Source organism: Camelina sativa, chromosome 9 (genome assembly GCF_030686135.1).
Source record: "Camelina sativa cultivar CO46 ecotype springtype chromosome 9, ASM3068613v1".
Lineage (NCBI taxonomy): Eukaryota > Viridiplantae > Streptophyta > Magnoliopsida > Brassicales > Brassicaceae > Camelina > Camelina sativa.
Genome location: NC_141888.1, coordinates 37,275,840 through 37,288,158, shown reverse-complemented (window position 1 = coordinate 37,288,158; position 12,319 = coordinate 37,275,840). Strand labels below are relative to the sequence as shown.

The following is a 12,319-nucleotide window of genomic DNA, read 5'->3' as shown; positions in this document are numbered from 1 at the left end:
GATAGATTGATTTTTTTTTGTAGTTTGAAATATTATCCTTAAATCGGAATCTGTGATTTGTTTCGTAGTTGATTTGATCTCTTTATTTTTTTTAAAGAAAACTCGGATTTTAGTATTATTACTATCAAGAAAAAGAAAAAGATAGGATAAATCAATGAAGAAGATTATTCGTACCCAGACTTGTCAAGGTAGGTTAAACAGTAGCCATATCAAGTAAAAACTATAAAATCAACGGATCGATATGATTAATGGCCTGTAACTGTAAGTGGTCTGACTGAATTAGTTGCAAAATGCCAAAACCTCTCCGGAACTCTTTTCGTATTATGTAGTATGTATTAGGTGGACGCAATAAATATTTCTAGCATTTCTAATTTCTTTGGAGCTATTAAAAAAAGATACTTAAGTATGTTTTTAATTATAATATTTGGAAATAATGAAGTTAAAAACTTTTTTAAAAAACTGTAAAATGGTATACTCCAACGGTAAATCCTAATTTTGGATTCTTAAAATTTTTGAAAATTTTCAAAGGCTAATCACTGAAGATAGAGGAACCTTAAAGCACTCAAAGTTTCAAGAAGTGATTTGTGTATTACATATTTACATGAGACAATACTTTAACCACAGAACAATTGAGACTTTACAATGGGATGATTTGTTTTCAGTTTTGCCAAAAGAAACAAGATTTTCAGTAAGATAACTCCTCACCTGTAGAGTTTGGATTCTGGTTACCAGATTTAGCCTCACACAAGTTGAATTCCTGAAAGGTTCTTCGAACAGGACTTGAGAGACCATTTGGTGGAACCAAGACTTTCTCTTTGTTACAATCATAATGTTGTGCTATGTGACTTGAAGGACCATGAGCTACTGAAGTATTTACGTTTGGTGGTGCGAATTGTTGGGTTTGATGGAACTCTTGCACAGGGATTGGTATCGATGTCTCCTCAGGTTCATATTCAAGCTCATCCTGCATACAAGTTTTAAAAAGAGTAAACACAATTAACTTTTCAGACCAAATTCAAAATCTTTGGATTCTAGTATGCGAAGCTAGTCAAACAGAAGGAAGAGGTCATAATCAATCCAAATACCAATAACTTAAGCACAAGCTTAAAGCTAGAGTGATCAATCAAAAAAAAGCAGGCACTTCAAGATCAAAAGACCATAACTTTTGATCAGTAAGACCACTTATGAGATTTATATATCGATGAGAACCAATTTAGAGTGTCTCTCTATCTCCAAAGATTCAATAAACGACAATTGAACAACTCAAAGAGAGTATAGCAAACAGGGCAACAAGACCAAAACAACAACAGAGGAATCAAAATTGGATATTCATGAAATTCAGTAATACCCTCACCAATAACTTTAAACAACAACCAAAACAAAACAAAGCCTCAAGATAGTGAACCAAAATCAAACAAGAAAAAGTATTGGCTTTTTATCGAACCCAGAAACCAAAATTGAGACTTTGATATAGAGAACAAGGTCTCAAGAGAGAGAGAACAGAACATACCATGCCGCGACGTTTACCAGCGAGGAAAGAGACGCATTGATGGTTCATGGCATGTATAGAGCTGAGAGAGCGAATTAGCAGCGCCTCGAAACGCTCCATACATTGTTTGATCAACTTCATCGATCCGTGTGGCTTCATCGGATTTTCGCTTCTTCACCATTAGAGTCCGAACAAATCACAAACCCTAGGAACGAGGACTCGTCGACCACCCAACCTCTCTTAGCGTCTCAATCACACCCTCAACAGCAATTGAGAGAGATACCAAACCCTAGATGAATTTTTTTTGTGATTGGCTCGTGAAATGAAAGAGAGAGGAAAAAAAGCTTTCGTCCATGTTTTTTTTTTCTTTTGTTAAATTTACGAACCAATCAGAGACAGACACATATGAGATGAGAATCGATACTAAAAATGCTTAATTAAGAATCGATTTTAACGTATATCATGTATTATGATTTATTTTTATTCTTAAGCATCCCTAAAAACCCTTTAAATACTACCGTTGTACATGCTCTTAGAACAATAGAATCACTAATACTGTAAATAAAATGTTACATGTTCAATTACAAAACTTAGTTTATAATTGCTTGAACTAAATTTTTAGAGCAGCTTGTCTGATCGTCTGTCTCACAAAATAATTTGTGGATTTAGGTTGAATCCTACCAATTTATTAATGTGTGTCCGTAGACATAGTAAAATATCCGGGGTTTTTTTTAACATTTTAACATAACATATTTTAACATATGTGTCTTTTTAACATATTTTATATCCGTAGACATGAGTTTAGATTTCGGTATGAACACTATTTCGATTATATAAAAAAAAACAAAAAAACAAAACAAAATTGGAACTGGTTTATGATTGAACAAATCGGTAAATAGTTTAAGAAGACACATTCTTGAGTGTAACTGTGTAAGAGCTATTATAATCTCAATATATATGTCATCTTATTTACCTTTTTCAGTTAAAGCATATCCAAATACATATAGGTTATACTTGTTGATAGCTAAGCAGTAAGCATCTCTTCATTCATACTTACAGGTATTTGTTTTTTTTTTTTTTTTTTTTTTTTTTTTGACAAAGATTCATACTTACAGGTTATACACTAAATCGTTATGTTAAACCAACGTGCAGAATATATATGTCTTTGGCTAAATCTCATATAAATATGTTGGCAATGGCATGTGGCAATGATAAAATATATACTATACGCAGTGTTCAAGAAAGCGGTCTAGGCGGTCGCCTAGACGCCGTCTAGGCGCTAGGCGCTCAGCAGACGCCTAGACGACCGTTTAGACCGCCTAAAATCACATAATATTATTTTATTGTATATTTTTTATTTTTAATTACATATATTTAAAATTTTAAGTTTATATTCATATAAAGGTTAATATGTTATTAATCTAAATTAAATAAATATATTTTTAGTTTTACTAATTTTAGTTTATGATTTATTATTATTTATTTCTTCTAACATACTCCCTCCGTTTCAAAATATAGGATGTTTTAGTTAAAACACACATATTAAGAAAAAATTACTTTTAAACAGCTTAACCAATCAGAGATAAAACTGCATAATATAAAATATAGATTTAATCTAAAAGCTGCATAGAAAGTTGGAGACATCCTATATTATGAAACAAAAATACTTCTCTAAACATCCTATATTATGAAACGGAGGAAGTATATTTTTACATAATTTTACATATAATATTATATATATAATGTTCGTATTGTAAATGCCTAAACCGCCTTAAAACGCCTAAAATTCCGACTAGGCGTTCTAGGCGCTAGGCGCTAGGCGCTAGGCGCTGGGTCACCGCCCACATACCGCCTAGCGCTTTCTTGAACACTGACTATACGTATATAAGATAATTACTTGTATATAAATTAAGTATCTCGATTCATTTGTTATCTGGGCTGATTCATTCATATCTTGCGTGTGTGCATGGTATATCGACTAACTGGTACTCTTCAGGAAATGGTTTGATGTCATGATGAAGATCCTGTGGTAATTTTGCTTACATCAACAGTTTGACTCAAATCTTTGGAGATTCGAACTTTGAAGTCTCTCTACTCTAACCACTCAAACATGCAATATTCCCCTAAAGAAAAAAAGAAAAAACAAAACAGCCGGTCCAATTTTCAAATTCTATAAACAGACACTGTACTATGCCTATAAATGAAATTTCAATCGCAATAAATATCACCCTAGCTAGAGCTACGAGTAACAAGCATTTATTGAAATTATTGATATATATTTACTCGCGACACGTAATTTATTTCTTTGATTGGTCGACAACAGATTAAGGCTGCCATATTATTCAATATACGACATCTATGCACACAGCCAATAATTTGGATAATTGCACGAATACCACGTACTTAGCTTGTTTAGATTATATGATCATCCGTATTACAAATACTAGTAATATCCAAGACAATTTCTAATAAACTTTGTGGACGAAAATAAAATAGAACAAACATTTTACTGTATTTCATATCTTTAAATTAGACTTTTCCTTCTTTTCCTCCATAATAATAAATTATTTGTTGTGTCATACATATTTTATTTACTTACTAAGATTCCATCATTCCATTTCCATATGACATGCATGTCTATATTGCCTCGTTTATTACAAATTTATTTAAACTCAAAGAGTAATAAAGGCATCATACTGATAAATTTAATGGGTTTGTTTATTAAACTCACATACTTAATGGAGATTTTTAAATGAAACTAATGAAGGGATTGATGAAAGTGCCTGTCCAATGGGGTTCGTTGTTTGACCCAAAGCATATTTGGTCAAATAGCTTTCCACGCGACACTCCGTATTCAGTGATTAATGCCATCTTTACATTATTATAGCTAGGGTTACTTCACTACTTTGATACACCAAAAAAAAAAAAATTAAATTCCCCAAATAATGAATCAAACAGGAGCAGCCAAATGGTAAACCTCTCAAAACTCATACTCCTTTTAATTTGGATCATTGATATATCAAGTTGGTTGATACAAAACATGCAAAGTAGACAACATAATTACAAGTTGCATTATTAACACTAAAATTCAAAAAATAAAAAGCAAACCGACTTTTCCATTTTTTGTCACCTCGAGTTTGGCAATTACCACCTTTCTATGGACCATTTGATCTTTCATTCGCGCGGCCCGCTCCTATCTTCCAGTATTATTACTTTAGTGTATAACGATCAGCATATATATATATTTGCATATGATATGATTATATATTTTGTTGCTTACAGCTTCATCAAAGCCTATCTCCAAGAAGTTGCGAAGTCGAATATAAGGTCTAATTAACAATTCACTACAGGGCAGGAAAAGGTAAAGCCTTCACCTATCATATACTATATGTGAGAGAATTTGTGTAAATTAAAATATCCAAACTGATTACTAATATCTACATATAATAAGGTAACACAATGTTATATATATATATATATATATATCAACATATACTTAATTAAATAAAAACCGTTATAGCAATCAGGATTATCAGAGAAATTATGAGATAATTAAGGTTGGGACTTGAGAGCCTCTCTAGTAAAACTAAAAGTAAAGTACAAACTAAAAAGAACAAACAATTGAAAAAGGTAAAAAGACAGCTAAGTAACATATGGCTTCTGTGTAACAACAGTCTAGCAGCCAGGGCCTGTTGAATCGACGAAGCACATGTGAGATTAAAACCTTATAAATTAACCTTTATAAATTTTAAGTATCTTACTTTTGTTAAAAGACTAGTATAATTTTCTTACAAAGCCTCTTTTTCTCAAAATAAAAACATGTCTGGCTGTTTTGGCTACAAATGTGTAAAACTTGCTCACATTATCTTATAGTAAAACGTAAACCCCTTTTATTTGTTCATCTATCAAATATACCTGGTAATTATTTTATTTTTTGATCAACATATATGATATATCTGCTAACACTAGTAAAACCTGGGTAGATAGTTACGTATATGGCGACTGAAAAAATTTGTAGCAAAAATTACCTACAAAAAGTAACTAATAGAGACCAAATATTAGATTATTTTTTTGTATCAATTTAGTGAGTATTCGTCATAGGTTAAATACGAATAGCTACAGATCAACTATGTAGCTAATTTATGACAAATTTTGTGACGTACGTATTTGTAGGAACATAGCAGGCGTAACAATTTGTGGTTAATATATTTTTTTGAAAAAAAAAAATTGTTTGCTACGAATTGGCCGTAACAAAAATGACCCGGTAATCCAACCTGGTACATGTTATAATCTCAGCCATTCGTTTTTATTTTGAGCAAAACATCTCAGCCCTTCATTCTCTAAGTCTATTAATAGAGAGACATCAAACCTAAAAATTTCTTTTGCCTCTCGATCTTCGTTGCTCCGATACTGGGTGCTTAATTCCTTCGTCTATCCTCGATTTCTTCGTTTGATCTCCATGTTGGCTGCTTAATTTTGATTCTGTTGGATCTCTGTCCTGCATAGGCGACTATGATATGCATCGACAACTCGGAGTGGATGCGAAACGGAGATTACTCTCCGTGTAGGTTACAGGCTCAGACGGAAGCTGTTAATCTTCTTTACGGGGCTAAAACCCACGTATATATATTAACACATCTCGCTTTTGGATTCGATTTATTAGGGTTTTGTGGGTTTACCTCTGAGATTTTGATTTAAGGGATCTTTCGATTTTCCAGTCAATCTGGAGAATACGGTGGGGATTTTGACTATGGCTGGCAAAGGAGTTTGAGTTTTGACTACTTCTACCTCTGATCTTGGCAAAATCTTGGCCTGTATGCACAGTATGTCTTTGTAATCTTCTTCTAAGAACATCAATTAATTTGTCATCTCTGTCTCTTTTTATTATATGAACAATTGAGTTTAATCCTACTTGCTCCATCTTTTTCAGGCCTTGATGTTGGAGGTGAGATCAACTTAACGGCGACCATCCAGATTGCTCAGCTTGCTTTTAAGCATCGCCAAAACAAGAATCAACGCCAACGGATTATTGTTTTTGCTGGAAGGTACTCACTTTCTATCTTGAATGCACGCTGACTAACTAGGTTTTGTATTAGTTTATCTGATGTTTTTGTGTTGTGCTTCTCTGCTTTTTAGCCCTATCAAGTATGAAAAGAAGGCCCTATAACTACTTTCTTTGTCCTCTTCTGATTTTATCCGTTTGTGGTTAATTTTTACAACATTGTTAACTCTTTACCAACATTAGTGGTGGTGGCGTTGGGGGTGGCCGTGGTGTTAGACTTGGTGGTGGTGGTGGTGGTGCCTTCGCTGGTGGACGCGGTGATTGAAGAGGCTATGGTCGTGGTGGACGCGGCGGAGGGAGACTTCAACACCAGGGTAGAGGGGAACACGGAGGAAGGGGAAATCACAATGCACAAATGACAATTGATGCCTTACTAGCACAAGAGTCAAGGAGATTGATGCCAGTTCTTCATCCTCAGCGAGAAAACGGTGCCATGTGGTATGTATATACATTTCCAACTCTTGTGTTTTTATGTTTATTGGATGTTTCATTATATGTGATTTGGTTCTTCAATCTATAGTAGTAGCCTATCTCTCTGTGTTGTTTAGGTTATTCATGTTGTAAACGTGAATTGTTGTACATTGACTTGTTTTGTATTTTGTAATCACAATGACCTTGTTGTGCAATGATATTTGCAGTTTATTTATGATTCCCAGTTTGTTTTTAAAACTTGCCCCACAAAGCAAACAATTCACCCCATAAATTTCAATTTAAATTTCAATTCACTCCACAAAACAACTGGTAGCAAATAGAAGCTCCTCTGTTACAAATTGTTGTAGCAGCTAGAAGGTAATGCTTACGCTGAATTCGTAGCTAAGTGTATCTAAGTGCTACGTAAATAACCGAAACAAAACGTAGCAAATACCCACGGATATCTGTAACTTTTTGTATCAATTAGTTACGGATAAGTTGTAACTAAACTGTAACAATTTGCGACAATTTGCTATACTGAAAACATTTGCTACTACCAAATAGTTACTAATTATTTTGGTATCAAAGTTGTAACAAACATTTTTTAGCTACAAAAAAGCCTTATACCCACATTTTTTTCTGTAACAATGCTAGACATTTTTACTAGTGTAATTATAAGTTTATAACCATTGATTAACAATCATATATACTTCTTCTTATTGCGTGATGTGCTATTCAATTTTCAATTTGATTTCCCATTTTTTTTTCTTTCATTTGAATCAGATTTGATGTTATTGGCTTATGGCATACACAGAGAGAATATCGTTAAGTTATACCTAAAAACAGATCAGGTGGATCGTGTGGATGTAAATTCTAGGCCCAATATGAGAGACCGACCTAACATATTACAATCTTAAAGCCCCAATGTAATCAAATGAGTATTGGCGACACGGCACACTTTTGACCGTAGTAGAAGACAGAATCGTTCCTCGACGAGATCCTAGTGTTTGTAGATGAATCTCTTGTCGTTGCAGAGCGAGTACCACTTTTTTCATTTTGGTTTGAATCGTATCAGAGATTCGATGGGGATCGGAACTATGCGGAAAAGAAAAAAGAAAGTGCCGTGGTATGTCTCCCAATACTAATTTGATTACATTAGGGTTTTAATATGATTGGGTATAAGGCTTTTTTGTAGCTAAAGAATGTGCCGTGGTATGTCTCCCAATACTAGTCTATACATTAGCTCCCTCCCTCATATTGGGCCTTGAATATCAAGAAATATATAGTTGGACTTGGGAATTACATGATTTAATAATTAAAAAAAAAAAACCAAAGTACGAAACTTATTACAGGTGTGTAATTAAATACATGAAAAAGTCAAGAAGTGACAAAAAAGGCATCTTGTTCATGTGATCTTCTTAAATTAGTGTGTGTATATATATATTTTTTTCATACAAATCAATCGTTAATTCGCTCCTTGCAACTTAAAGAAACAAACAACACGACGAATGACAAGTGATGATAGATTTAAAAGAATGAATTAAATGAAATGATAAGAATTGAAGTGTGTCCCATATGGACCGTCTGATCAAGTGAAACTCCATAGCTTAATATCAGCATCGTCGTACAAGTCATCCATCGTCGTCGTCTTCGAGCTATTTAAATGTGAAGAATAATCAAAGGGAGCTCTGTTGGTGAAGAACATCTCATTGTGATCAAATCCATACCATGATGGATCCATCAATGACACGTGTTCGTTGTAGTCCACGAAAGATTCCATCAACGATACCAAATCACCATCATCGTCATTATGATGACCACCATCATCTGGTGGGGAAGATGCAGCTGAAGAAGAAGGAGATGGATGGTGGTGGATTCTGTCATCATGATCATGATGATGAGATTCCATCAACGATACCAAGTCACCGTCATCATCATTATGATGAGGTGGAGAAGATGCAGCTGAAGAAGAAGGAGATGGATGATGATGGAGTCCATCATCATGATCATCGTCGGAGGGAGGGGCAAAAGGGTCAGAAGAGAAGGAGTTAGCGGCTTGAGCGGCGACCTTTTGGATGGATTTGGGGGACAGAAGGGTCTTTTCATCAATGTTCATAAGGAAAGAAGAATTGGTGATGATGTGAGGGAAGTTGAAATTGGCTTTAGGTCCCTTAAGACACAAGAGAGCAGCGTCGTAAGCCCTAGCAGCTGCTTCTGCGGTCGAGTAAGAACCTAACCAGATTCTTGTCTTTTTATTTGGTGCCCTGATTTCAGTAACCCATGATCCCCAACTTCTCATCCTTACTCCCTTGTACTTCTTTATCTTGTTCTTACTAGATTGATGATGATGTAGTGAAGATGACGAAGAGGTAGAAGATGTTGAAGAATGAGAGAGTGATGATATTGAGGAAGTAGTAACTTGGATCTTGAGTTCTTGTTTCACCATGATATGTAGATGCAGTGTAGTAATGTTGTTATTGATGTTCAAATAGGTGTTGGGTTTATATAAGAGAAAAGTATTTTGGATGGCAAATAATGTCAAGGATAGGAGATATATATATAGCATCATGGACTTGATACGGGGAATTGAGTGAGAGGAGGGGAGGGGACAATAATGGCTTATTTTATAAATTTTAAAGTGGTCAAATGAAATAGTATCATTTTTGTGTATGAATGTGACGTTTTTGGTGCATGACAGGTGTTTTTAAAATTAGTATTTTTTCACCCGCATAATCACAAAATGGATATGTCAGATTTTGTTTCTTATGTATACATAATTAGATACTAGTAGCTATATCTTCCAATTTTCTAGAGATTTTTTGTTAGATAGATGAATCTCAAACTGACTTATGACTTATGAGATATGTAAAACACTAAAATGCTTTCGTTATTTTAAGCGTTTAGAATTCGGACGCTCTGATTTGGTTACCTAAACTAACTTAGATCGAAGGAGACATTCTCCACCATCTTGAACGCCAAGTTAGTGGAGTAACATTCAATTGTGTTGTTTATTACGTTTGGAGGTTAAATTTTTGTAATTAATATATGTAGGCCTGAAAGTAACCATTAGTGGAATTTATTTTAAAACTAGCATCAGTTTCAAAGTAAATAAAAAATCTATCTGGTGAGTGTACAGCTAGCTGTACGGAAGCCACTTGGTGGGGAAATCAAGGTTTAGTAATTTTGAGGTTGAGAATTTTTAAATGTAAAAAGAGAAAAATGAAGTTTATATTTTGATGACTTAGATAGCTATCACTTTCCGGAATTGCAAATTACAGCTGCATTTGAACGTGTCAAATCCTACGATATTTCGAGGAAAGAGACCCTTCAAACCTGCTCATTGGTCTATGTTTTGTTTTATTTTGGTTAATATTAAACGAGTTAATTTAGATGTTGTGTTTTAAATTAATCAGTTGGTATTGGTAGTAAAAAAAAGTCCGAATATAACATGCAGAAGGAATGCTAATTATATTGTTGTCAAAAAAAAAAAAAAAAAGGAATGCTAATTATATCATACTCCCTCCGTTTTTAATTACTTGTCATTCTAGAAGTTTTCACACATATTAAGAAAACAGATAAATGTTTTATTATACCCTTGTTTGAATATTAGAATTCTAAAGGATTTTTTTTTTCATTTAATAAGGGGTAAATGATATAATTTTATATTAAAAATGACATTGGAAATCAAAAACGATAACTAAAATAAAACAAAAAATTAGGTCTAGAATTACAAGTATTTTAAAACGGAGGGAGTATTATGATTTAATCAGATAAACCATTATCAGAATAAGAGGGTTTCATCAAAATTTATGTAGCACCTTTGGTCTATATCTAACATTTGATTGTAGTATATAAGTTTGTTTTATATATCTTTTACCCTTAAACAAATTGTGTTTATCTATCTTTTACCCTTTTAAAAAAAATAGAAACTTTGTTTTATATACATCTATTAGATTGACTATAGGCTAAATAGTAAACTGTAACTTTGTTTTTAAATACCTCTATTGAGAGAATAATAAAAATTAATAAAGAAATTAATGAAAATAAAAAGGGAAGAAAATACATAGGATTCTGATATGGAGGGACAAGGGGAGGCAGCTTCATGAAGTAGCATGTGAGGTCTCTCAAACAAAAATGATAAACTAGAATAAACTTAAACATTTTAAGCAAAATATGTATGTGTTTGTTTTGTTGTACTATCAAATATTAAGATATTTGTTGATAAACTGATATTATGTGAATATTATTAAATTAGTTATAATGGAAATGGAAACGCGCAGCCAAATAGTGAAGACTGAAGTAAGTGAATCACTTAACAAAAACAGCTGTTTACACTCTGTCTGGCTACTCGCTACTGCACAAAACCGCGTTTTTTTCTTATTTTATATTTTAGTTTTGATAAGCAATATCATACGTTCCCCACACTTATAACACACACACACCCATAGAAAACGAACTGTAAGTGTAAACAGTAAACCTAGATATATGTCAAAATCTTGATACAATTGTATTATTTGATGATGAGTACAACCACTTAATAATTTGCTTTGTTGTTATAATACTTTTAGAAGAAAAAACGCGAAACAAAGCTACGTGGAATTAGAGATTAAAGAAGGATCATGTGTTTATATCATACTTAAGTCTACTTTTAAGCAGCTTAACTTTCCCCTTTGCTCTTTTAATACATAGAATGAAGCCGTTTTGTGAACTTTGAGGAGATTCTCCACGTCGAATCTTAGCTAAACTACACATCTAGATTTGCTAATTTTATACTAAAACAACCAAATTAAATCTCCATATTGCATTTATATAATACTATATAACTACATAACAACCGTACAAATAAGGGGATCGTAACTATGTACTTAGTAGTTTCATCTAGTTGGATAGTCTTGAGTTTGATTTATTTGTTACGCTAGATATAATCAATCGATCAGGTCGACGCTTATCGAAATTACAACGGGTTTTTAAAAACATTTCGGATATTTCAAATAGAGCTCCAATCTAATTAAGTTTATCAATAAAAGTTCTATAATGACTGCATGGACATTTTCAAATAGTTTAATTTAGGTTTTTCTGGTTTAGAAGTCTCTCGATACTTAAAAAATAAATGTTAGATAGATACCACAATAATATATGTGCATGCATGTGAAAATATGGAGATGTGTAGATAGATACTAAAGCAAGATAATGATTTCAAAAGAAGCATGTGTATTTCGGCAAAAAAGCCAAAACAAACCTTATATATAGACCTTTAAGACACGCAAGAGCACATGACGATCGAAGGAGTTGAGAGATGGGGCATGTTCTTTTTGGGGACAGCCTTGACTTTCTCACAAAGCCTTGAGAGCTTATGA

General features: G+C 33.2%; 1 protein-coding gene, 1 long non-coding RNA gene and 1 pseudogene across 5 annotated transcripts; 1 reads left to right on the top strand and 2 right to left on the bottom strand.

The window, feature by feature from the left end:
- Positions 1–543: 543 nt before the first annotated feature.
- On the bottom strand, positions 544–1,908 carry LOC104713436 (uncharacterized). The gene is made up of 2 exons (XM_010430546.3): positions 1,511–1,908; positions 544–964 (listed from the first exon to the last, which is right to left on the bottom strand). The coding sequence occupies exons 1-2, from the start codon at positions 1,646–1,648 to the stop codon at positions 686–688; spliced, it is 417 nt and encodes a 138-aa protein (XP_010428848.1). The 5' UTR covers positions 1,649–1,908; the 3' UTR covers positions 544–685.
- Positions 1,909–5,865: 3,957 nt separating this feature from the next.
- LOC104713435 (uncharacterized) lies at positions 5,866–7,200 on the top strand. Of its 3 annotated transcripts, XR_015566787.1 has the most exons (5): positions 5,866–5,903; positions 5,996–6,109; positions 6,208–6,312; positions 6,420–6,534; positions 6,735–7,200. It is a non-coding gene; the product is annotated as an uncharacterized LOC104713435 (long non-coding RNA). The 3 variants fall into 3 exon arrangements; XR_015566786.1 differs by lacking the exon at positions 5,866–5,903 and having other exon boundaries at positions 5,969–6,109; XR_755617.3 differs by lacking the exons at positions 5,866–5,903; positions 5,996–6,109; positions 6,208–6,312 and having other exon boundaries at positions 6,626–7,200.
- A 1,177-nt stretch (positions 7,201–8,377) lies between these two features.
- On the bottom strand, positions 8,378–9,627 carry LOC104713434 (ethylene-responsive transcription factor ERF013 pseudogene; annotated as a pseudogene). Its single transcript, XR_015566785.1, has one exon. The product of XR_015566785.1 is annotated as an ethylene-responsive transcription factor ERF013 pseudogene (transcript).
- Positions 9,628–12,319: the final 2,692 nt, after the last annotated feature.